The sequence below is a fragment of the Muntiacus reevesi genome, chromosome 16 (genome assembly GCF_963930625.1).
Source record: "Muntiacus reevesi chromosome 16, mMunRee1.1, whole genome shotgun sequence".
NCBI lineage: Eukaryota > Metazoa > Chordata > Mammalia > Artiodactyla > Cervidae > Muntiacus > Muntiacus reevesi.
In genome coordinates this window covers 16715154-16739914 of record NC_089264.1, presented here as the reverse complement: position 1 = coordinate 16739914, position 24761 = coordinate 16715154, and the positions used below count along the sequence as shown (strand labels likewise).

Sequence of the window (24761 nt, the reverse complement as noted above, 5' to 3'; positions counted from 1 at the left end):
CTCCATATTGCCAAAGGATATAATCAATTTACAATACATAGTGGTCTAGGAAAGTCAGCACTGATGCTGCTACATGTATTTAGAAAATACATGCAGAATTTTTTAGTGTCTCAAAATACATCAAGTGTTACTGAAAAAAGAAATATCCTTTCTATCTAGGAAAGAATAAAAATGAATTGAGAAGCCTTAACCATATGATACTGCAACATAATTGAAGAGTTTTCTTTTTATTATGACTTCATTTCCGTCTCAAGTGCCCTTCTGGAAAAAAGCATTTCCATCATCTCTTCTTGTTCAATTAGGTTTCCAGGACCTAAGTAAAGATAAGTCCGTCTCAGGATCAGTCCTCAAATGAGGACCCAGTCCCATTCTTTTTCACTCTAGCAGGGAGCTCTCCAGCTGACTGTTTTCAGCTATTACTTGGAAACCTGACATTCTGTAAGCAATGACTCTGACTTCTTCATTAAAGACATGGTGTAAATGTGTTTTTTTTTTTCACTGATGCAACAAATCAAAAAAAGTAAAATAATAAAATACTAAGGATTATTTAGTAGACACCTTCAGATTTTCATATAGGATTTGGATGAATAAAGACAGATCCTTTGGACATATCCAAAAACCATACATGAAAATTTTCTAGTATGTTATTTATTCAGCAAATCTATTGAAGTGTCTATTCTATGCTTTCCTAACACATAACTATCTCAAAGTTCATCAGTAATCTCTGATTAACTGATCAATTATCATTTGCAGTTGGATAGGCTTTATTGCATAAATGTTCAGGATTTTTTAAAAAAGGACTTATAAAAATACTTTTGTGTGTCAGCTTTTAACAGTTTTGGTAACTATTTCATACAGAAGCTGACAATAATAAAAGAATATTAAAACTGCACTAGAGCCACTCCTCTGTTTAAATTATAGCACCTTTCCTTTATCCACCCCTCATATAGCAGAGTCGACAGTTCTTACAGGAACTTCATAAGGTCACGATTAATGTTTAAAAAGTGATCATCAATCTAAAATATATTTTTTAAATTATTTAAATAAAATTCAATGGCTGGTACAATACATATAGCTAAAATCTCTTAAGAGCTGAGGTCTAAATGAAGTGTCTGAGAGTGTGTCTTTGGTTATATAAAGCTGAGAGTTTAAAAAAAATTGAATAAGGACCTGCTGGGACATTACAAAGCATTACCAAGTCTCTTAATTGCTACAATATTAGCTTTCTACAGATTGGATCAGTCTGGCATGATCACTTAAGTGATAACTTTAAGATGCAAGTTTGAAACCAGTATCTTCTTTTAAAAAAATTCAGTTCCACAACAGCAGCACATACATAATGCTGAGTTCTAATACTTCTGCCTCGGAATCAAACATGTGCTTTTCTGCTGGCCCAAGGACAGTACTGGCGTATTTTCTCTTTAAATTTCAAGTTTATCTTGAAATCAAAGGGAAACCAGTTTTGTAAAATTCTATCTATAATATGTAAATGAGGACCAAGGGGAGTCAGAGAGAAATGGAATGATCCATTGCTTAAAAAAATGTCAGTCACATACACCAAAAACAGTTCTGCCTAAAGAACTAACAGGATTAGTTAAAAACGAGACTCAAAAGTTATAAAAAATTTCTCAGTTGATATTATGAAAATACATGTGAGGTAACAAGTTGAAGTCCAGATAGAGCCATTTATGAGGTCCTTACTCTGTCCTGTTAGAATTACATGAGTCTGTCTGCAAGACAGAAATGGATCAAAATAATGGGATTGATGAGACCAAGCTGAGGACCTGCATGTGGGCAGGGGGAGCGGAACTTCAAAGAGCAAGATTTTCTGCAAGTTGGCTTAATAGTCTTGTTTTAGTGAAACTGGGTTGTTCTCATGCCTTTATGAATGAACAAGAAATTTCAAGGGTCATTTCGAAAAAACCTATCTGACTAAGGGATCACACTTCTGCCGTACCAGTCATGCAAGGTAATATCAGCTCCTGAAAGGTCACGTCAGCATGGCACCTGGGACACTTGAATTAGCATGCCATTCAGTCATAAGATACCTAAATTATCTGAAGGGGGAATGGCAATCACTCCCAATTATTCTGAGTGTAGCAGTACAATTAAGATGAATCACAGAAGAGTTTGGGGCTTTGGGGAGCTTTCCCACATATCCTCTCGAGATCACATTCAAATCTGAGAGTACACTTTCTAAAACTTAACTTCTCCTGCACTTAAGGTAAGGAGGAAAATTTCATATACTTAGCTTCAGAAAGTAGACAACTTATAGTAGAAAATTTTAAATCATTAATCAGTAAGTCACATGAGGTAGCTCCTTAAGGAATGTGAAAAGACACTTAAAAATTCTGCTGAAAATATGAGCCAGAGTCTCTCTGAACTGAGTTAATAAGTCATTGTCTTCCTATTGATGACTATTTGTGTGTTATTTTCAAAGCTATGCAGTAGTGATGGACAGATGGGTAAGTGTTACCTTACTGATCTGACATATTCACTTAGTTCTTTAATTGCAGATTTGAACAATGACAAAAATCTAATTTTAACTGTAAGCAAACACAAACATGGGCGGAGGGTGGTGGGGACAGGTTAAGACAAAGTTCTAAGAGGGATAATTCTGCTCATTAGACGTCAAATGTTGACCACCTCCAGGTAAAAACCATACTACAGAAGTGAGTTGCTCAAAATAACTATAAAAGAACCCTGAAGCATTTTAAGAGCAAAAATAAGAAAAATAAATCTACCAAAAATAAGAAAAGATGACGAAATTCGAACACAGACATCCTCCCTTGCCACCTGAAAAGCCATCCTGAGAAAGATCACAAGGCCAACGGTGCAGTCAGCAACACCGGCTGCCCAGGTGGCTGCGGTTGGTGTGAGCCGCGCAGGACGTCTGCTGTCGCTTCCTGCGCTACGTCTGCTGCGTTCCTTCCCTGAGCAGCTGAAGAGAACCGAGATGTTTCTCGTCAGAGGTGTTAAACATTTGGGTTGCTTGAGGGACAAATGGAAGTTTGACACCTAAGACGAATAACCACAGTGCCTGAGGCCAATGGGAACTTTCACTCTGTAAAGGCAGCCAAGCTCACGGTCGCACACCAGCGCCGGGACCCAGCAAGGAGGCAACCGACTATGTCTTCCCTTCGAATACATCGCCACTGGCCTCCCAGGGCTTTCACAAACCAGACGCAGAGAAAGGAGGTCTTGGCAGTATGCTTTTAATAAACTCTCCAGGGCCCTTGCTCTGAAATATTTAAGAGGCTACCGCATCTTCTCACACTCCTTGAAAATGACCATCCCAACCCAAGGTTTACTGTGCTTTAAGAACTCACAGTGACACCAAACATGTTATCATTATAGGCTGCTTTCTTGCTAGGCCCGCCCGATTTATCTGAACAAGAATTCTTCTTTAAAATTCTATGAGACACCCATTCACAAGATTTCTAGTCTAGACACACCTCTAAGAATTCCAGTTCTGGAAGGATGTAATTAGCCAATTAAAATTTTCCTTCAGATGGGGGGGAAAAAAAAGCCTGAATGGCAAAAGCGGCTCTCCTGTGCAGGTTAACTCTATATTTAGGTCATGAGTAAGGGTGGTGTGAGCACACGCATGTCAGCGTTTGTCTTAAAAAGAGCCAATGCATATAGAATTGTTAAAATGAGCTACCAGCAGACACTCCTGTGCGTGCCAGTTGGCCATGGCTGGTATTCTCTGGATTATCTAAGGTTTCAAATAAACAGAAGATTCTGTGTGGGGAAGGGGCAGTTGGGTTTTCCCTCAACCCCAGATGTTTTTCTAATCCTAACACCTGAGGGCAGCAGATACAGTAAACAAGGGGTTGTTTTGTAATGCAAATCCAAGCAACAGGGCTGACTTACAGCTCCCACCCTAAGTCCAAACACAAATGGTCGCCCTGCTCCTGACACCCTAGAGGCAAAACCTACCACTGTGGATGTCCGCCACACACCCAGTCCTGCCAAGAACAGAGTTAAAAAGAGCGAGAGGCAGAGTGTGGCTGGGGTGAAGAGGAGGGGGTGCCTTCCGGTTAAAGTGCTTTGGGACTCAGCATTAAAAACAGCTGTTACATATTAAAAACCCAAGACTGCGACCCACTTCAGCTGGACCCTAAAAGAGAAAAACTGAACACAGTCTTGTGGTTAAAATTGCAAAGCTTCTGGAACTGGGCGAACTGCAGAATATTGGCAAGAAAGGGTGCCTAAAATAAATGTGTTCTAAAATGGAACAGAATAAAGCAAAGCAGCAGATAGGAGGGTAAGGTAACTGTTTCCTAACCACACCCCTTTCCTCCACTCTACCCCCACCAACATTTATTTATCATGGCCACAAATCTTTCCTAAACAATGGATGACTCCAATTCACTGACCTCAAAATTTTAATATATACACTAACAAAAAATACTTTCCATTCTATCAATTTAAAATGATTAGTATACTGAGGGGCTAGGGGAAAAAGCTGGTTTAAAGAGGAAGAGCAGCTTAATTTTCAATATTCTTGGGAATAACATAAATAACAATAGATTTTTATTATATTGACTTTTAAAAAATTATTGCCTTGAAAGGACAACTGGCTGAACTGAAGAATAAATTCCACAAATACTTATTAAGCACTAACTGTGTTCACAACCTAAAAGTGTAAGATTATTTTAGTGGTTTTTTTCTATTGTTACCAAGTCAGAGACTATAGTTTGATTTGTTGGAAAGATTGTTATTCTAAAAAGCCTTCAGCAGAAATCTTCAATTATTTCTTATCTAAAATATAGTCTCCTTCCCCCACCCCTTCAAAACATCAACAAGAAAAAAATAGCTCAACTTTAAATTATCTGATATGTATGCATATTTAATTCAACAGAAACAAAGTATCCTACAAATTTTAAAACTCAGAAGCATTTATTTGGGTGGTCTCTAAATGTTAAAAACTGTATTTGCTTGTATTAGTTCATACACTTTTTAGGTAAGAGAGCCATATGTACCACACACACATTTCTATCATTAAATATTTGAAAAGCCTTTTAAAATAAAATGTGAAATCACTATTTCCTATAACAACCATCATAAGATTTCTTAAATCTCCATTTTAGCTTCTATGTGAAAATTGGAAAAATCTTATTCCCTACTCAAGAGGTCAAATATCTTTTTGAAATTCGTGGGAAAAAAAGTAACTTTTAAATCACAGTGCCCTCCCCAAAAAGTGGTTATATTTCCTAGATCTATCTCTTCAACAGCTGAGGGTCACAGATAATCAAGATAACCACAAATACTCTTTTTTATTTGTTCATGACTGATTAGGAAATATTTCTCTTTTCTACTTTGGAGTATCTCATGGTTCCCAGATTCTGTCCACTGAGATATCAACGACAGTACTTGCCCCAGATGTCTTCCACTGATTTTTTTTTTTCACTTGGTGAAAGCACTGGGGCTAACAAGGCAAAGATACAGGTTCCACTTTATGATCCTAGATTTGACTCACAGGAGGGCCAGTTAGACTGAAACATCATCCTCAAGACCCAAACATACATGTTTTTCATTGGGGTGTGGGTGGTACAGGGAGAGTGAGGCCAGAAAGAAGGTAAATATATTGATGGATCAGTAATAATCCACCACTACCTCCAAAGAGATGAACCTCAAGGAGAACTCCATTTCACATTCACATACTACACAAGTTACCCTTTAGATGTTTTCTTACTATATAAATTGAGGTTTACATGTTAAGCATAATGTATAAGGCAGTTATAATGCCTCCCCATTTTTAGAACTTAAAAGTTAACTGAGCCACCACATTAAAAAAAAAATTTCATTAAGAGTTATTTTCAAGAGATACTTCTTAGCAACAGACAATAAAGTAAAAATAGCTCATTGCTCCCCCACACCTAAACTGATTTTAAAGAAACATTAGCTAACACAATAAAATCAGACACTGTTTTAAAAGCTAAAGTAACATTCCCAATGTTCAGTTCCAAGTGAGCCAAAGGAATTCTGATTCTACGTAGCTTACAGGCAGTGAAAGCCATATAGACCACTTAGTTAAATGAAAGATTAAATCAATTTCGCTCTCTCATCAGAGTAGAAAGCATAATACTCACAAAATCATGAGTTTGTTGATTTAAATTCACTTGATATCATGATAGCTCATGATCTGTTTTTTTATTCATCTTAACCAATAAACCAAAAGCTAATATCCGGAGGTCAAAACATCAAAAAGTAGCACCATTTTAAGGTAGTCATTCCTTATAGCATGTCTTATTTAGCAACAACTGGTCATATATAATGAAAGCATTTCCGGTGAGTTTAAAAAAACAAACATTTTGCCAAAAATACAAATTAATTTGCACTTCTGAAAATAATTTGCAACATCAGCATGTTACTCACTGTTCTCGGGATGGGTGGAGAAAGAGATCCATTTGACATGTATGGGTCATTATTCATATTTGGCATCATTATATATCCAGAATAACTCGAGTAAGAGGGTCCCTTATTGTAGAGACCTCCATCTGGATGCTTTCCTAAGAGAAGGCAAAGAACAATCAGTGATGCTTTGACTTCCTTTTATATCACTGTATTTTTCATTGAAAAGTTAATAGTTCTATTATAAATTAGACCTTACATAAAAGATTTGTTTACAAAATATTATAACTGGTTTATTATGCTCTATTTTAGATTGACAGTATTTACTCTCTTAAATGGCTTAGCAGTGAACCAGATGTTTTAAAAACATGTGGTTCAATTTACTTCCACTGCTGACTGGTGTTTTTACAAAAATAAGTGTTATCCATCTAACTTAATTTGCTCTAATACTAACAAACTGGACTAAGAAACAGACACATGAAAAAAGGCATACAAAGCTATAATATAAATACATTAGGCTATTCAGCTATACACACACATATATATATTTATACACTTAAAAGTTATGCTCCACTTTATAGGCAAACTCAAAAATTCTACCTGTACTTCTGGATTTCTGGAAAATTTCTAGATTTTACTGACGGAGCAAGTTGTATCTAGTATATCGGCAACTACCCAAATTTATGAAGGATTAATTCCAGGAGACTTAATTTTATTTGCTACATATATATCACACTGCCAAAGAAAAGTGTGTTTGGCGTGTGTGTTCAGTGTATACATTTCTTCCCTTTTATCTGTGTATCTACTTTGTGGCTCAGAAGGAAGCTTGATATTATAGTTCTCTTCCCTTCTTCCCCTGGCTAACATGTATGTGCGAACCCTTCATTCTGGTCAGGCCAATTGTAAGTAATTAAAGGAGCACAGAAATGCAGGCTGTTCAAAAAGGGATCCCTACAGATCACAGATTCTTTTAAAATCACAAGGAGTTCTCCTTAAGTTTCAAAAAGAAAAAAAAATGCAGAATTTTTACAGTTTTGAGTAAGAATCAGAAATAGGGAGAAAATCTATCATGTTTCAAATGCATAATTCTTAATTTTAAGATTAAAGTGTTATATTTTTACACATTAGATTCTTCTTTATTGAGCTACATTTAGTCTGCACATATAGTGCCTGCCTTCTCACTAAAACAAGAAACAGCAAACAAACGAGTCCCACCTGAAACTAATCTTGTTGGAAAATAAATCTGTGTAGACTGTCACTCTTTGTAAAAATGCATGAAAAAATACTAAAGATGACAATTAGAATATTAGGTAAAATGAGGAAAAGAGAAAAACTCATTATAGACATTTCTCTTCCATAAAGAATCTGGAAGCCAAAGGAAATTCAAAGGCCCTTAACTCATTCAGTTTTATAATTATGGAAATATGTATTACAGGTAAGCAATAAGTTTTCTGGGTTTTCTTTACCATTTTGCTCAAACAACGGGCACAATCTTATTACATATGCTCGAGTTTCCTGGATGTAAATAAAAATAGCAAAATGTACCAGTATTCACAAATTGTACATGTTAAATGATAAAGTTGGGAGAAGCAGAATAGCATCTTACCATCATCAGGATGTTCTCTGGCCTTGTCGTGGTAGGACTCCTGAGAGGTTTGTCCTTGTCTGGCCACCTACCAGCACAAATCCCCACCCCCAAAAGAAAGAAAACTGCTTTAGAGTTTGTGACAATAATGATATAAGTGCGTATCCCCTGGTAACTCAAAAGAGGGGCATTAGGCGCAACTCAATCTACCTGTTTTATTAATCTAAGAGGACAGGCTAGGACTGAGTCCTGGGAAATCTTTTCAATGTGTTCCTGAAAACTACCTCTATGGTACTAGAAACTACAAATGACAGTTGTTACTGAAGTGAACTTGTCAACAATCCACGTGCTGTTCTGACCACTGTTTACTAAAAATACATCAAGACTACTTGGATGCCTAATATGATAGGAATTTCAGTTACGGGGGTTGATCATTTTGATAGCTTCTTCAACCACTGTTTACTTCAGTCAGAGCTGATTAAAAGCAGGCTGAAATATCATTTTGCAACTGAAAATGGCATTTTAAATAAAAACAAGCCCATGACTTACAAGCGGGGGTCTCAGGCAATTGTCCCAAACCAATTACAGCAGGAGCCCCACTGCTCCTAAGCTACCATGGCTGTCAGTGCGAGCTTACAAGAGAAAAGTGAACTATTCTGTGGTTAAAGGGAGGAAAACTTGAGAGTCGAGCTACAGACATCTATAAGGTAGCCCAGCTAATATCAGTTCTGGTAACCACCATCCACCCAGACTCAACCACGTGCAAATCGGTGGTATTACCCCTTCACCATCTTCCCTGGGTCTGCCCCATGCCCACTTACCACCAGCAAAGATTAACAGAGCCCTAATACCGGAGTTCTGGGGCTTCAAACGCAGCGCCCTTCTCCCCAAGGCAAAAACATGTAGAAAATGTGAAGTGGGTGGCAAATTTACTTATGGAAAAAAGGAACGGCAAGGAAAAAGGGTAGAAATTTGAAAAGGCCTCAAGTGTTTCGGAGGCTATTTGGTTCCTTGATCTCCCGGTGACCTCCTCTCCCCGCCCAATACACAGTCACAAATCTTTTAAGTGGAGTTAGGTATGCTCTGGGCAACCCCAGTTTCCCCCTTAAGTTGGCATGTTGAGATGAAAGATTCAGGGGAGAGAGAACACCCCAATGTTTTCCTTAGGACCCAGGCCCTGGGCCTTCCAAAACGCGCTACTCACCCCTGCCATTGGGATAAAGAAGGTAACTCTGAGGTGCTCTTAAACTTGCTGTTTAAAACACAAAATGTCTCCGCCCCCAAAACCACAGGCTTTCTTTTGGGGGGCAGAAGGATGCCATTTAAGGAAAAAGAACATACCCTCCAAATTTCTTTGGAGGGAAAAAGCGCTGGTGAAACCATTGAGTGTCAGGACTTTTCTACCGGATTTCCTCCAAAGCGTCTCCCAGTTGTTGAACAACGGTGGCCAGTGGAGTGTCGGGTATCAGGGTCCATCCGCCTCCCCCACTTCTGAAGCTCTCCGCGAGGCCTGAAATAGCCCTTCCGCGAGGTCCCGCTCGCGGCTCGCTCTCGCCAGCACCCACGTGTCTCTATTTACTCTACTCGGGTTACCAACGCTATCGCCCGCAGCGGGCCAAGAGATCTGATAAGCGCTTTCCACCCTCCCCTGAGTGGGTGCCCTGGCTTCCGCTGCCTCTCTCTGAGTCGCTCTTCTGCATAGATTTAAGGCCTGATTCGGGCCCAAACATAAGCGTGCTTTTTTCCCCCCCTTTAAGTGGCGATGGATGGGGAAAACCAGCCTTGCAGCCGGTAGTGCGAGAGCCCTCCCGGGGTGGCTCAGCTCGGCGCGCCCACGGCTCCGGCAGCTGGTCCGGCGGCCGCGAGGACCCGGCTCCGCACCGCCCCCGCCGCCCGGGCGCGCGCCCCCTCCGCGGGCCGGCCCCGCGCGAGCCCCGCTCGGCGGCGGTTGGGCCGGCCCCGCCTGTACCCTGCCCACGCCCGCAACCCCTTCCTCTCTCCCTGCGGCTCTACTCGTCTGTACCTAAGCCTCTGGTGGTGTACGCACTTTTGCAAAGACATCTACCAAGAGATAGCGGGTGCACTTTGTTTTCCGTCCTACGGAAGAACTTCTCAGGAGCGCTGTTCAGACATCCTCGCCTTAATGCACCGCACCCTCTGAACCCCACCAAAAAGGCCGAAGGCGAAACATCATGGGTTAAAGGCAGGTTCTCCTGGCCGCAAACCAACGGTTTAGTGACCGAACGCCAAAACTGATACACTTGGACGCTTCCCTGCACACCCCTCCACCCCACACACAGGAAGAACGCTGACCAGAAGCCCAGCCACCCCCCATCCCGCTCCCAGCAGACCCACCCGGAACCCGCGAGCCCGGGCTGCCCGGCGCCTTCCCTCCCCTTCCTCCCTCGGCTCTTTCCCGGGACCCGGCACGCCTCTCAGGGATGGAGCAGCGGCCAGCTCACCTCGTGTCCGTTGCTCGCCGGGATGATTTCGGATTCGTTGACCAAGGAAGACTTGATATCGGCTAAGTCTCCTTCCTCTTCAGGGTGACTGATCTCGGCGAAGATCTTCTCCTTCTGAGGATCGCCCTCGTCCTTGAAGGGGATCATCTCGTCCGTGGCGCAGAGTTCCGGGTCCCCCCCACCGCCGCCGCCTGCCCCGGAGAGTTGGGGCATCCCGACCACTGTGTAATCTCCGCTCCGCGGGGGGAGCACCTCAGGCAACAGCAGGAAAGAGAAGGGATCAACGAAAAGGGGGAGAGGAAAAGGAGAACTGGAAGGATGCGTCAGGGAGGAGAGAGGGCGGAAGCCAGGCTGGAGTGCGCCGGGCTGGCGGCCGGCAGCCGGAGCTGCTACAGCGGCACCCGAGCCCCGGTGGCCGCCCGCGCCTTCCCACTCGGCGGAGACCGATGCAGGCGCCCGTCCCCGAGGCCGAACAACACAGGGCGGCGAGGGCCGCGGCGGCCGGTGCCTCTGGGGGCGTCTGTGCCCCGCGCTAGGCTAGGCTGCCAGGGCGGCCGCCCCACGCCCCCGGCGTCTCCAGGGTCTGCGCGCGGAGGACGCCGGTTCTGGAGGAGATTCGACTCTCCAAAGTGCAGGGGAGGGTCTGTCGGCACGACTCTTCGCAGATCTCTCCACCTTAGCTTCCCTGGATGACGATCCAGGAGTTTGTTTCCCGAGGAAAGGAGAGAGCTGGGCAAAACGGCCCCGTTTACCCCAGCAGAGACGGTGTAAGGAGAATCAGAAGATAATGAAATGTCCACTTCCTGGAGGGTTAAAAAAAAAAAAAAAGCCACCCGGGTTGGAGATGTCCGTTTCAAAGCTTCTTATTTCCTTCCCTTTCGCTTCGCTTTTCCTTCTCCAGGCGCATTCAATCTGCCGGAGGAGAAGGTGGGGGGCGGAGGAGGAGGGGAAGAGAAAGAGAAGAAGTTTGCCAAGAATAAAGTTTGTGCCGGCGAGCGCAGGGAGTCGGTAGTGGAGGGTACTACTGGGTCTCCGGGCGTCAGAGCAGGGACCTCGGACCCAAAAGATTCTGCTGGGAGCTGGAGCCGGCACACACACACACACACACACACACACCCCGACTCCTCTTTGTTCCCGGCTCGAGTTTCTTCAGTCTGGCTCGCTCGCTCTTTTGCTCGCCGCCCTCCACGCCTCCGCCGGGCCGCTTGTCAAAAAGCTGTGCCCCTCCGGTTCCCCCAGCCGGGGGGTGGGAGACGCCCGGAGCTTGGCTGCGTGCGGGTCTGCGGATGCGTCCCAGCTCCTTCGCCGCCGCAGAGCGCGCAGCCTGGTCCCTCCTCCGCGCCCTGCCCCGCAGGTGAGCGGCTGCGCCTCCCCGCCGCCTCTCCTCCTCCCGCGCCTCGCCGGCGCTGAAAAGCTGCCCACTTGCGTCGCTTCTCCTCCCCTTCCCCTCCCCCGCCTCCAGCTCTCCTTGGCTGCCCGCTGGGGGGGTGGGGGACGGCGAGAAGGAGGTGGTGATTGAGGATTTTTTTTTCTTTTCCCAGGGCCTGTAGGACGAGTCCTAGGTTTTGGGGGTGGGGGGGGGTGTGCGTGCGCGCGCCCCCGCGCGCCTGGGTGGGGGGGGGGAGATTCAGGCAACTTGGCTAGGGATGGAAGGACCCGGCGTTTCTTGTAACCCACGAGAGGCACGCTTTGCCCGCGTGAAATTGACAAGAAACTCTGCCCCAACGGTTTAACTTCATCATCTAAGTGTCTCTTCTCTTGTTCCCTTCCCACCCCCTCCTCCTTCCTCTGCCAGTCTCTTCCCCCACCTCTTTTCCGCCTCTCCCTCTCCCTCCCTTGCTCTGGCAGTGGGAAGAAGATGAAAGAGAAGCCGCCGCAGCTGTGATCGACACCACATTGATAGATGCTCTGACAGAGGGGATGAGGCGGGAATCGGGGACAGAGAGAAGGAAAAGGGGAAACATAACACATTGCTCAACTAATAAGAGAACGGAAGCAAGAAGAACAAGAAAGAGAGTTGTGGCTTTCCTAAATACATGTAAAAGGACAAGGGAACACATGCTAACAAAAATAAAACCTCCAGACTTAACGAGAAAAATAGGAGGAAGAAAAAACCGAAGGCTGAATCTTAATTATCGCTTTTAAAGCAAGATCTTTTTCATTACATCCTCACCATAGGATGCTCACACGCAGTTACAACTAGGTCGCTAGTGTATTTTCGAAGATACATGCCACAATGTGTGGGAACCTCATAAAGAACGAAAAAAAAAAAAAAAACCCACCCAAGTGGGGGCGGGGCGGGGGGGAGGAAAAGGCAAAAGGACCCAGGAGAGTGAAGCGGTAGAAGGAGGGAGGACAGGGCAGTCTCTGGCACCTCAGACTTCGGGCTCAAAGAGACCCTTGAAGATGCAAATCCAAATTCAACCTCAAAAATTTCCCAGCCTCCACCGTCTCTTTGATGCATTTTGTACAAGGACAGGACTTTTAAGGAGATGCTTTGTGAAAGTTACAGTATAAACGAAGCTGAAGTTTGAAAACACATCACATTTTGTTCCTTGGCTCTCAAACTCCCTCAGTTAAAAATCCAGGCAAAATTATTATACCCAATACAGTAGCCATCTGTAAAACCTCAGAACAGTAAACAAGAGACAGGAAGAAATGTGTCTCCATCTCCCTTAAATTGAAAATGGGGAAAACATTACAGAATCAGACTTTAGCTCTATTATATAGGAATAGTCATGTAAAGATCCCTCTTCTTTTGTGTAAGGGAGAAATTGCATTCTGCTAGACATTGTATAAGTAACGACGTTAACAATGCTCTAAATGAGCACTCAAAATATCGCTTATTGATCATTACTTGAAATGGGAATTCACTAGGAAGCAATTTTTAAAACTATCATTTAAAGCATTCAGTTGGTCTCATAGAGCATGGCCACTAGTCACACAGAAAATTTCTATCCCAGGTTAGGGTAACATTAAAGGGCTGATAATGGGAGCCAGAGAGAGTAAAGCATTAAATCCTCTGCGAATAGCTGAGAATGCTATGCCTTAGAGAAAGAGTAATTTTCTACAATGTGTAAGGCAATACTAAAAAGATGTGGGGGGAACTCAATTTTACTTTTTGGGTGGTAGCATTATGCAACTTCGCTAGGCACCAGTGAGTGTAATGTCTCAGAGATGTGAACATGTAGCTATGTCAGACATTTATTCCCTCTGGTCTGTAGAAGGATATGGCAACCCACTCCAGTATCCTTGCCTGGGAAATGCCATGGACAGAGGAACCTGGAGGGCTAGTCAATGGGGTCTCAGAGTCAGACACGACTTAGCAACTGAGCACACATACCCTCTGTTCTAAAAGAAATATGGGAAAACAAAGTAAAATGCCCTCCCATAAAGGCGCCAATTCGACGGACAGGAAAAGAACTGGAAAATGCAGTTTCACCAAAACAGCCAGAGTAGAGATTCCTTTTCATCAGACTGTCAAGCGGTGGGGGTAAGGGGATTTTCTGGAAGCCAAAAAGATTAAATGACGACTCTACATTTGCCCCCCCCTCCCCCGTTAAAGTGTCGCAACTAATTCGAATCCCATTTACTCCTTCATGTTAATTATCTGGACTCCCTGAGTCATTTGGAGCTCAGCTCCAGGTGTCCTGGAGATTAAGAGCTCGAGAAGATGGGAATTTTTGGAACAATAACCAGTGGGAACTGTTTACTAGAAGGACCGAGGGTAGGTGGCTGCCTTGTGTATTTTGCGGCAAACCTCACCTTTGGAAACACTGTTTCTAACGAAATCACCGAGCGTCTTACTCTATTTGCGTGACTGTTTTCCCTCCCCGTGGCGCGCGGGGTGTTTCGTTCGCTGATTGTCCTTAGCATTGCTGCAAGTCTTCTGATGAGGTGCATTTAAAAGGGGCTTTTCTAGAAAGCATTCATTCATTTTTTTTTTCTTTTTTTAAAAAGCTTTGTCTGGGAAGGAGATTGACATTTCCACGCGACGTCTGTCTCTTCAGGGAGGAAAGCTTGGAGACCCTAGACAGGCGAGGCAACCCCGGGGAAGACGTTCCTCCCTCCTTTACAGGTTCAGTGAAGTTCCTGGCAAAGGTATTTGTGTCGCGGAGAGGTCCCTTCTAATTCGTGTGGGGGCTGCTAGTAACATACACAGCCGCCTTTTGGGGCGCAAGGTCCGGGACATGGTGGGTGTCGCGAGCGAGAGACACCGCCGCCCCCTTCTCTCGGATGTAGAGGCAGGTTGTTCGTGTGAACTCGAGCGAACGACTGGAGGTTAGCTGCTGCAGGTTCACTCCTTCAGGATGTGGGTTTCAGGGGGCGTTTTGATGTGATTTAATTCCGACCGTGAAACAATTGCTCAGGACTGGATTGCTGTTGGTTTTCCCCCTTTGGGTGGCTTTGGTTGGTTGGGGTTTACTTTGGGAGCGAACTGTGACTTGTTTTATAGCAACACTTCCTTCTGCGCCGGGCGCCGACGCCCGCGCTGCGCGTGGGGGGCGAGGCGCCCACCCTGCGCCGGAACAGGGAGAGAGGGGGGCTGCAAAGACGGTTCTCGAAGTCGGCAGGGGACATACAGCCCAGCCCCCCGCGGGTGCGGACAGGGGGGCTAGACTGACCCCCGCCCACCTCAGAGACCCCTCCTACCTGTGGGGGGAAGGGGTCGCTGCCAAGTCAAGTCAGCTGCAGACACGCCAATGAGTACTTAATTACAGGCAAGAGGGGAAAGCGCGGTGCCCTTCAGAGCCCTCTCCGCCTCCTCAGCCCTAAGCCCCCGCCCGGGCTCCGGGTCTCCCCCTTTGTGTGGCCTGGCCTCTCTCCCAGCGACAACTTTGGTGGGATCCCAGAGGAAGGAGGTGGCCGGAGGAGGGGGTACGGAAGAGGATGCTGGAAGAGAGAGACGCGAGGGTGAAGGACTAGAAAAACGAATAATGTGATTCCAGGGACGGAACTCCAGCAGCCCTCCATTCCCCACCCGGCGTCACCAGGGGACTAAAGCTGTGGGCATCTTCAGTTTAACGGACTTGTCGGAAAGCGGGGGGGCGGGAAACGGCAGTTTGTGTCCCAGGGGTTCTTCCGCCTCTTCTCGCCTCCTCCTAAGACAAACAAACTCAGCCCCCCAGCCTCCGGGGTAACCGAGAACTCAGGGGACCGTGAAAACGTCCTTCCCAAATCCGGCCGCCTGCGGACGCCCGGCTCCCGCGGGGCCGGCGCCCGTTGGCGCCCGCAGCCTAACGCAGCCCCGCGGGGTCGGCTCCAGGCGCCCGCGCGCCCCTGGAGTCCTCCGGCGGCGTCTCCCCGCGCGAGTGCGGGCCGGGTCCTCCCGCTGCCCGCGAGGGAGGGCCGCATCCCACCCCACGACCTGTGGGCTCGGTCGGCAGACCCTCTGCCCACGCGCAGCGAGAAGAGGCAAGCGGGGTGTTCGCGGACTAGGACAAGGGGAGCCCGCGATAGGCTCAGAGAAGCGGCGGAGGCCGGGGAGAGGCCTGCCACGCGCCCTCGCGGCTCGGCTTCGCGACCGGAACCCCGACAACCCGCCACGGGGACCCGGCCTCCGGCGCAAAGGAGTCGGCGTGAAAGTCTGGAAGGGGATCCCCAGGGAGGGATGGGACGGGTGTGGGAGCTGGAATACAACTGGGCCGCCGGGACGGCTCGCCTCCTGGGCTGGACGTGAAAGTCTTTTCCCTCCTTTCTGAAAACTTTGCTCAGGCGCCTTTCACTTGCTGTGCGGACCTGTCTCGGCCCGCCCTTCGGCCCCTCCCTCAGCGGCCGGGTCCCCGGTCCACCCGCCCTCGGGCCGGGGACGCGCGCGGAGCCGCCGCGCAGAAAGGCCGCCCGCGTGCGCGAGCCGCGCCTTATATACGCGGAGGGCGGCGCCTGCGCGGGGCCCGGCGCGGCGGCGCGGCCTTTGAAGTCCTGGCGGCTGCTGCTTTCATCCTTTCTTTTTTCCCTTGCAGGCCCCTTTGTGTGACTAAATTTGGAAAGAATATGGATCCGAGCCAGCCATTCCACGTGTGCTCCCAGCTCCCAGCTGAGAAGGCCAAGGGTTCTCTTCCGGGTAAGGAGACAGGGAGAAAGATCAAAGAGTTTGGGGAGCTGGATCTGAAATGTGAATTGAAAATAAAAATCAAGCCTGGACACATTCCAGTTTCTAAAGCAAAAGCAACCCTCAGCAGAGGCCGTCTGGCTAGGACTCTGTGCCTCCGCTTGCTATACTCTTTCTTTGCCGCAACCATTTTTGAGCACATGGAGTGAAATAAAGAAGACATGGGGAAACACTTAGTTTCTCCAGATTTTGTTTTGCAGTAATTTTATTAGGGAAAATACCTTGTTCATAATTGCCATTATGTGAAGTCGAATTTCTTCAGCCATAAATATTATCTTATTTCAGTATGCTTAGCACTTTCGTCTGCAGCCACGTTTGGGGAGAGAAGGTTGACACACACGTGTGCACACGCTCCTTGTGCAGGGCTGCTTTTTCTACACACCGTACAGTGTACCGTGTAGTTTCCTTCCAGAGAAGTCTGGAAAACCAGTGTTAAGATTTATTTTACCAAAGCACTCACTATCAAAACTGGTGTCTATGATCTGATGTCCTTTTATTAATGGACTTTGGAAGCCTTTTCTTTTTTTTTTTTAATTTTATTTTATTAGTTGGAGGCCAATTACTTCACAACATTTCAGTGGGTTTTGTCATACATTAACACGAATCAGCCATAGAGTTACACGTATTCCCCATCCCGATCACCCCTCCCACCCCTCCTCCACCCGACTCCTCTGGGTCCTCCCAGTGCACCAGGCCCGAGCACTCGTCTCATGCATCTCACCCGGGCTAGTGATCTGTTTTACCATAGATAATATACATGCTGTTCTTTTGAAACATCCCACCCTCACCTTCTCCCACAGAGTTCAAAAGTCTGTTCTATACTTCTGTGTCTCTTTTTCTGTTTTGCATATTGGGTTATCATTACCATCTTTCTAAATCCCATATATATGTGTTAGTATGCTGTAATGTTCTTTATCTTTCTGGCTTACTTCACTCTGTATAATGGGCTCCAGTTTCATCCATCTCATTAGAACTGATTCAAATGAATTCTTTTTAACGGCTGAGTAATATTCCATGGTGTATATGTACCACAGCTTCCTTATCCATTCATCTGCTGATGGGCATCTAGGTTGCTTCCATGTCCTGGCTATTATAAACAGTGCTGCAATGAACATTGGGGTACACGTGTCTCTTTCAGATCTGGTTTCTTTGGTGTGTATGCCCAGAAGTGGTATTGCTGGGTCATATGGCAGTTCTATTTCCAGTTTTTTAAGGAATCTCCACACTGTTTTCCATAGTGGCTGTACTAGTTTGCATTCCCACCAACAGTGTAAGAGGGTTCCCTTTTCTCCACACCCTCTCCAGCATTTATTGCTTGTAGACTTTTGGATAGCAGCCATCCTGACTGGCGTGTAATGGTACCTCATTGTGGTTTTGATTTGCATTTCTCTAATAATGAGTGATGTTGAGCATCTTTTCATGTGTTTGTTAGCCATCTGTATGTCTTCTTTGGAGAAATATCTGTTCAGTTCTTTGGCCCATTTTTTGATTGGGTCATTTATTTTTCTGGAATTGAGCTTCAGGAGTTGCTTGTATATTTTTGAGATTAATCCTTTGTCTGTTTCTTCATTTGCTATTATTTTCTCCCAATCTGAGGGCTGTCTTTTCACCTTACTTATAGTTTCCTTTGTAGTACAGAAGCTTTTAAGTTTCATTAGGTCCCATTTGTTTATTTTTGCTTTTATTTCCAATATTCTGGGAGGTGGGTCATAGAGGACCCCACTGAGATTTATGTCGGAGAGTGTTTTGCCTATGTTCTCCTCTAGGAGTTTTATAGTTTCTGGTTTTACATTTAGATCTTTAATCCATTTTGAGTTTATTTTTGTGTATGGTGTTAGAAAGTGTTCTAGTTTCATTCTTTTACAAGTGGTTGACCAGTTTTCCCAGCACCACTTGTTAAAGAGGTTGTCTTTTTTCCATTGTATTTCCTTGCCTCCTTTGTCAAAGATAAGGTGTCCATAGGTTCGTGGATTTATCTCTGGGCTGGAAGCGTTTTCTGACACTCTGACTGGCCAGAAAGTTTCTGTCTTTATAGCAAACACAGCAACAAAGAAAAACCCTCTAAGGTCTCTTATTCAATGGACTTCTTGAGCAATATTCTGTTTTTTTTTTTTTTTTTTCAGAACAAACCAACATAAAGAGACAGCTTTGCAATGGTGTACTGTGAAGTGTCGGAAATCCTGGGTTGGAGGTGGGTACCACCACTTCCCCTCATGCTGTGCTGGCCTCAGGCAAGCCATTTAACCTCGTCCAGGCTCAATTTCCTTTCTGCAAAATAGGTATAATAATAGCCGATGTGACATGATTGTTGTAATAATTCAGTGAGGTAATGCATGTGAAGTACATGCAAATATCAGGTATGAAGCAAAGATGACTTTTAAGCAGTCCTCTAAGTGTCAAACAAAAAACTTAAAGCGCGAGCAATCTTTACCACAGGACCAAATGGGGATGGTTTCACACTTAGACATCTCTTGCTATGACCCTTGCCACATCTGCAACAGTTGTGTTGTAAAGGCATCAGAATCACTTTAGGGTTTGTCATCCCAGGAGTGAGTATAGTGGGAGAACGAACATTCCAGGAAGAGAGGGAATGTGCTTTAACTCTTCCTAATGTTTATGATGGACTCTTAATGAACTGATAAATGGATGAAGAAAAATGGCACTGGTATAGACTTTTTTCTGTTTTGGCTGCACCTACGGCATGCTGATTTCCCCAGCCAGTGATCTGTGCCCTCTCCAATGGAAGTGAGGGGTCCTAACCTCTGGACCACCAGGGAATTCCCTAGATGATTTTTTTGTGAGGCATTTGACACAGCCGACAATGACTCTGTAAACAGCTCTGGTAATGTGATGGCCTATGAAAGGAGCTTCCCTGGTAGCTCAGATAGTAAAGAGTCTGCCTGCAGTGCTGGAGACAAGAGTTCAATCCCTGGGTCGGGAAAATCCCCTGGAGAAGGAAATGGCAACCCACTCCAGTATCCTTGCCTGGAAAATCCCATGGACGGAGGAGCTTGGCAAAGAGTCGGACACAACTGGGCAACTTCACTCACTTATGAAAGGAGCAATGTGTATGTGGATAATATACTCAAAACAACAGAAGTAAGGACACAAGGAGAGTGACTAGAAGGGTGTATAAGAGGTGTTCTTGGGACACCAGAAATTGTTTCAGAATTAAATGTGACTGCATGTCTTAGATTGAGGCATCTCAAGTTTACAAGGCAATAAAGTTTATGTCTGGGGCTGGGTGTGAAGTGACAGGAGTGCCACATGTGTAGCACTTCGGGCATTTAGCTGAGTGTGGTTCATGTGTGATCCTAACCCAGGGTAACCCCACCGATGGAGTCATTTCCTGGGCTCTGCCTCCCAGTATAAATTTTTCACTGTGACCTGTATACAAAGTGATGAAAGCAGGAGTGAGGGGTGTTTTCCAGTGTTCTGATCTCCTTTTACTGTGGCTCAAGGCTGCTCAGGTATAGCACCCTTCTGAGATGTTCCAACTCTTCTGACTGTCTCTTCTAGAAGCAACATGCAAATTTTACAAATAGTATTGAAGCGACTCTACAGCAATGTGGGGGTGGGGGAGCACTTAGGCGGGGAAACCTTCAAATTATAACATATCCTTTCTCCAAAGTCCCAGATGAGACAGAAATACTGAGCAAGTGAACTTCAGTCCTTCCTTTCACTCTTCTTTATGGATGCAGCCATTTAAAAAATTTATTCTTGGCTGAAAGAGGAACATGGGGCCAAGGCACTGAGGGTTCTGTCTTATTTTGGGGGGCTCAGGAGAGAGGCCTTGAGAATACTCAGGGAAAACCTGGGGCCCTCTGGAAGAATGTAATTTCTCTGAAGGTAGTGGGGGGTGGGGGGGGCATGACTAAAGGATTTTTTCCTATTTTTATAAATCTGTTTTCTCAGTGAATATGGTAATAGGGGTGTTTCTTGAATCATGGTAAATGTACCTCTTAAGATGGACAGCCTCTGTAGTTTGCTCAGGCTCCCTGGGCTGTAGGAGCAGGGCTCTGGGCTCTGTCAGCATTGGGCCAGCGCCTAATCCCTGGTTTGAGGCTAGAAGCCAAAGCCACAACCTTCTTGCCTAAAGGCAAGAGCAGTACCAACAGAGCCATATGGAGATTAATGCAGAACAAGGTCATTAGTCTCATTGTTTATCCAGTTACTCGTAGCACAGATTTGTGTAAATTTCAACTACAGTGGTTGCAGCCTGCCTTTGATGTGTGTAATCTGTACATTTTAGTGCTCCAGGAAAGTGCCTGACTGACAGGAACTACATCCAGCACCCAGAAAACACATCTACACAGGCACAGTGAAGCATGTAGCTGAACGATTTTCCAGTGAGTTCCATCAAAGTAAATAAACCAACCTGGAGGGTCAGGATTGAGCCTCCTTTTTATTGTGACCTGACTTGGGGTTCCTTGTGATTGATTTTTTTATTTGTTTTCATTTGAAACTGGGTACCTATTTTAAACCTTCATCTACCTCTCAGAAGAGGAAGGACTTGGCCTACCTAACATTTAACCTTGAGGATGCTTTCTTTGATTTGAACTACTTCTGTCCATAAAAGCAGACTTAGTGGAGTTATTCAGACTAATTTATACATTTATCCAAGATATAGCTCCTGGTTCTTTCCTTAACTCTGTCTTGTGTGTGCTGTTATCCTTAAACTCAGAATTAGCAATTATGAGAGTAGTTCAGAAGGTAGACAGAGCCAGTACAAATAGTTTAGGCTTCAAAATTGTCATCTGGCTCAACAAAACACTTTTCTTTGGCAAAAATGAAACTAATTTGCTTGATCTGACTCTCACTTAAAGATCCTGCAATCCCCCTCTGCCAGTTGCAGATCTCAAGTCCACTTCCCTTAGGTTAAATTGGCAGAAAGCAAAGGACAGAGATAAATTACTATTCTATGAGGTTTGATAGTGATTTTTGACTGCCAAAAGATAACTTTACAGACTCTTAAATATGCTTTGAGGCTTAAATTGTCCAGATATTTGACCTTTGCTGTTTAAATTCTCTGGATAATTTTTAGATTATTTTACTTTGTAATGCAGGAACAGCAAATCTCCAGTGGCTGAGTCAGACAAGATCTGACTTCGTAAGATCTCTCTTGCCCTCCTGCAGTAACCTCCTAACATGCCCCACAACAGCCACGCGTCACAGTGCAGGCAGGGCCATTTCCTAGTTGTCGTGGCTTCCAGCTTGCTCCATTGTCAAGTGCGTGCTTGTGCACGCGTGTGCACTCACACACATACACACACACACGCCCACCCACCCCTTGGTCGTTTACCTGTTCTTGCCTCGGCCCAGAAGCTCTTGACCAGGTCAATATTCACAGGACTCCCTTTTTCACTTCATGTTTCTGCTCAGATGACAACTTCTTAGATCTTATCATCTGAAAAATAGTCCAATCCAATCTCACCCCAATTCTAGGCACTGTGTCTTTTACAGGTTTCATCTTTCCTCACTCCCACTCCCTGACATATTTTTTATTCTTATTTATTACCTTTCTCTCCCACTAGAATATAAACTCTCTATGAGAGTAAGGACCTTGTTTTGCTATATCTCCACTGCCTCCAACGGCCCTTGGTGCACAGAAAATATGCCAGGTATGTATAGAATAATGAAATAATATAGGAACTTCCCTGGCAGTCCAGTGGTTGGGACTTCACCTTCCAATGCAGGGGTATGAGTTTAATCCCTGGCCAGGGAGCTAAGATGCCACATAAAACAGAGACAATATTGTAACAAATTCAATAAAGACTTTAATAATGGTCCATGTAAAAAAAATCTTTTAAAAAATAAATAAAATGAATTATTATAGCCTTTGAACCTTCAGTTTCCTCATCTGTAATACCTCCTTTGTGGAAGGTCACATGTATTTGGTATAAAGTTAACTGACATATGTTATAAGCACTGAGTAGGTAGTAACTATAATTATGGAGATCAGCACTGCCAATACAAGTATCATGCAGTTTAATTTTAAATTAAAAAAGTAGAAGAAACATGTTAATTTTAATAGTACATTTTATTTTAAGCAACATATCCAAAATATTACCATTTCAATGTATAATGAGAGATCTTATATTCTTTATTTTATGTTAAGTTTTTCAAATTTGGTGTGTTGTCCACAACACACCACAACACCAAGTTTTTGAAATTTGCTGTGTTGTCCATGACACTTGAGAGTGTGACTCTCAGGTCACACTCTCAGGCCATTTGGAGGGATCAGAAGAACATCTGTAGTAACAGGACTATAGTCTGTCAACCCTTTAATGACAGGTTTTGTCTGAATCATGTTTGTAAAGCACCCCCTCCCCAATACCTTGCACAATTCCCTTAAAACAGTAGATGATCAAAAAAGGTATCAAAGACTATTATAACAATATGTTGTTATATACTTTTTTCTTTGCAAATATAAGCTTTCAACTTCATTGGAGAGTGAAATAAGTCTTTGTGAACCAGACTGAGATTGTGATCATCATCTTAAGTGTATTATAACAGTGCTTTGCACGTAATAGGGGCTCAGTGAAGAGTTGTTGTTCAAGTGTGTTGCTGAATTGTTTCTCTGAGTGTTTTTTTTTTACATTGTAAATAATAGATTTGCTATTGAACATTGGGAAATATGTACGTTGAAGATTTCCTGTATCATATTTTTGAGAATGACTTTCTCCTCCCCTGCAAAATTGCTAAGCTCAAAGTTCTGTAGGATCAAAGGTTTATCCGGAAATGTGGAGAGCTCCCACTCCCACCCAGACTGCGTTTTCAGCTTTACTTCCTCAGAGGCTTCTTGACCACACATGGGCCAGATAGTAAATCTCCCTCTGTCCTGCGCCTGGAGTTTTCAACCAACACCTTCATAAGGCACTAGCCCTGGGCTTAGGCGAATGCTTTATAGTTGCAAAAATCATTTCACCCATTTCAGAGATTTAAGCTCTGATTCAATAAAGAGAGCAGGTTAATTTCCTGGAAGAATTGGATAAAGAACCTTCTGGTGCGGTATCTACATCCAAGGCCTTGGTGTACCTTTATAGTAGAAAGTTATTCTTGGGTGTAAATACATGAACATATCATCCTTTTCTCTGACTTTGAAAATGACCTATACAGTCTTTCCTCAAAAGTACAGAAAATTAAGGCTTAAGCTATGCCACCACTGAAGTGAAGGGTAGTGAAAGGAAAACAGTTATGTTAGCCATGATTCCTAAAATTATTTTACCAGCAAGATCATGAAATATATATATTTTTATAAATTGTCATGAGATGTTTAGAGAAATGTAAGTTATAACTTTGAAATGTCTAGTTGTTTGAATTAGGGGATTTATTAAATGAATTTTAATATAGCCATGCCATTGTGCAGCTATGCAAATGACATCATACAATTTTTGTTCACTTGAAAAAATATTAGTGGTGTATTGCTAAGTGGGAAAATCAGATTATAAAGGAATAAGCACAATCCTGCCTCATTTTTAAACAAGCCCTCTGTATATATCATTTATTAGCTTGTTAAGTTCTGTGATGGCAGGGTTTTGCTGTGTTTGCTTAGCACAGTACTTGGTGCCTGGGACAAATCTGCCACAAAGTGGGCACTCAATCAGGGTCCACTGAACATACTCAGAAGTGCAGAAACTGAAATACTGAGAGTAGTTTTCTCTGAAGAGTAGAGACATGGATGGTTTTTATCTTCTTTGTACTTCTAGAAACATTTATATGCAGTGAATCAGTATTTATATGCAGTAAAAGAAGAAGATTTAAAAATGTTAAATGTAATATGATACAAATATTTTAAAAATGAACTGATCCTAGAGAATTTTGATAATAATAATAAAAAAGAAAGAAAATAATTAATCAGCAAGGAAAAGAAGAGGATGAGGCGCTCATTTCAAGGCCAGCTAGTAGGTATGAGGAAACTAGCACAAAGGGGGCTCTGATCATTTACAGCAGTCAGAAAGGTGGGCTTGTTAATCGCTAAGCTAAAAGTTAAGCAGTGAAATGAACAGGTCTTAAGTGTACAATTCAGTGAGTTTTTTTATAAATATATATGTATATATATATATATATATATATATATATATACTTGTGACATCATCTTTCCAATCAAGATACAGAACGTTTCAATTGTCAGAAATTCCCAGAGATACGGGATGAACTTTTTTTAGATTTATTTCTGCTTGGAGGGTAGTTGCTTTAGTGTGTTGTGTTGGTTCCTACTGTACGACGTGACTCTGTCCTG

The 24761-nt window shown here is 44.1% G+C and overlaps 2 protein-coding genes across 7 annotated transcripts in view; one reads left to right on the top strand and one right to left on the bottom strand.

The window, feature by feature from the left end:
- LEF1 (lymphoid enhancer binding factor 1) overlaps positions 1-11766 on the bottom strand; it is a 119380-nt gene extending 107614 nt beyond the window's left edge. For 4 of the 6 annotated variants that reach the window (XM_065907108.1, XM_065907106.1, XM_065907110.1 and 1 more), the window contains exons 1-3: positions 10408-11766; positions 7967-8033; positions 6385-6518 (exon numbers count right to left, since the gene is read on the bottom strand). In XM_065907108.1, coding sequence (XP_065763180.1) covers positions 6385-6518; positions 7967-8033; positions 10408-10620 — 414 coding nt within the window. In that variant the 5' untranslated portion in view covers positions 10621-11766. Of the gene's footprint in view, positions 1-6384; positions 6519-7966; positions 8034-9149; positions 9725-10407 lie in introns of those variants that run through there. The other 2 variants (XM_065907111.1, XM_065907112.1) reach the window with 2 other exon arrangements.
- A 2831-nt stretch (positions 11767-14597) lies between these two features.
- On the top strand, positions 14598-20877 carry LOC136147871 (uncharacterized). The gene is made up of 6 exons (XM_065907233.1): positions 14598-14645; positions 14864-15007; positions 15449-15822; positions 16371-16471; positions 18643-18710; positions 20772-20877. The coding sequence occupies exons 1-5, from the start codon at positions 14598-14600 to the stop codon at positions 18684-18686; spliced, it is 711 nt and encodes a 236-aa protein (XP_065763305.1). The 3' UTR covers positions 18687-18710; positions 20772-20877.
- Positions 20878-24761: the final 3884 nt, after the last annotated feature.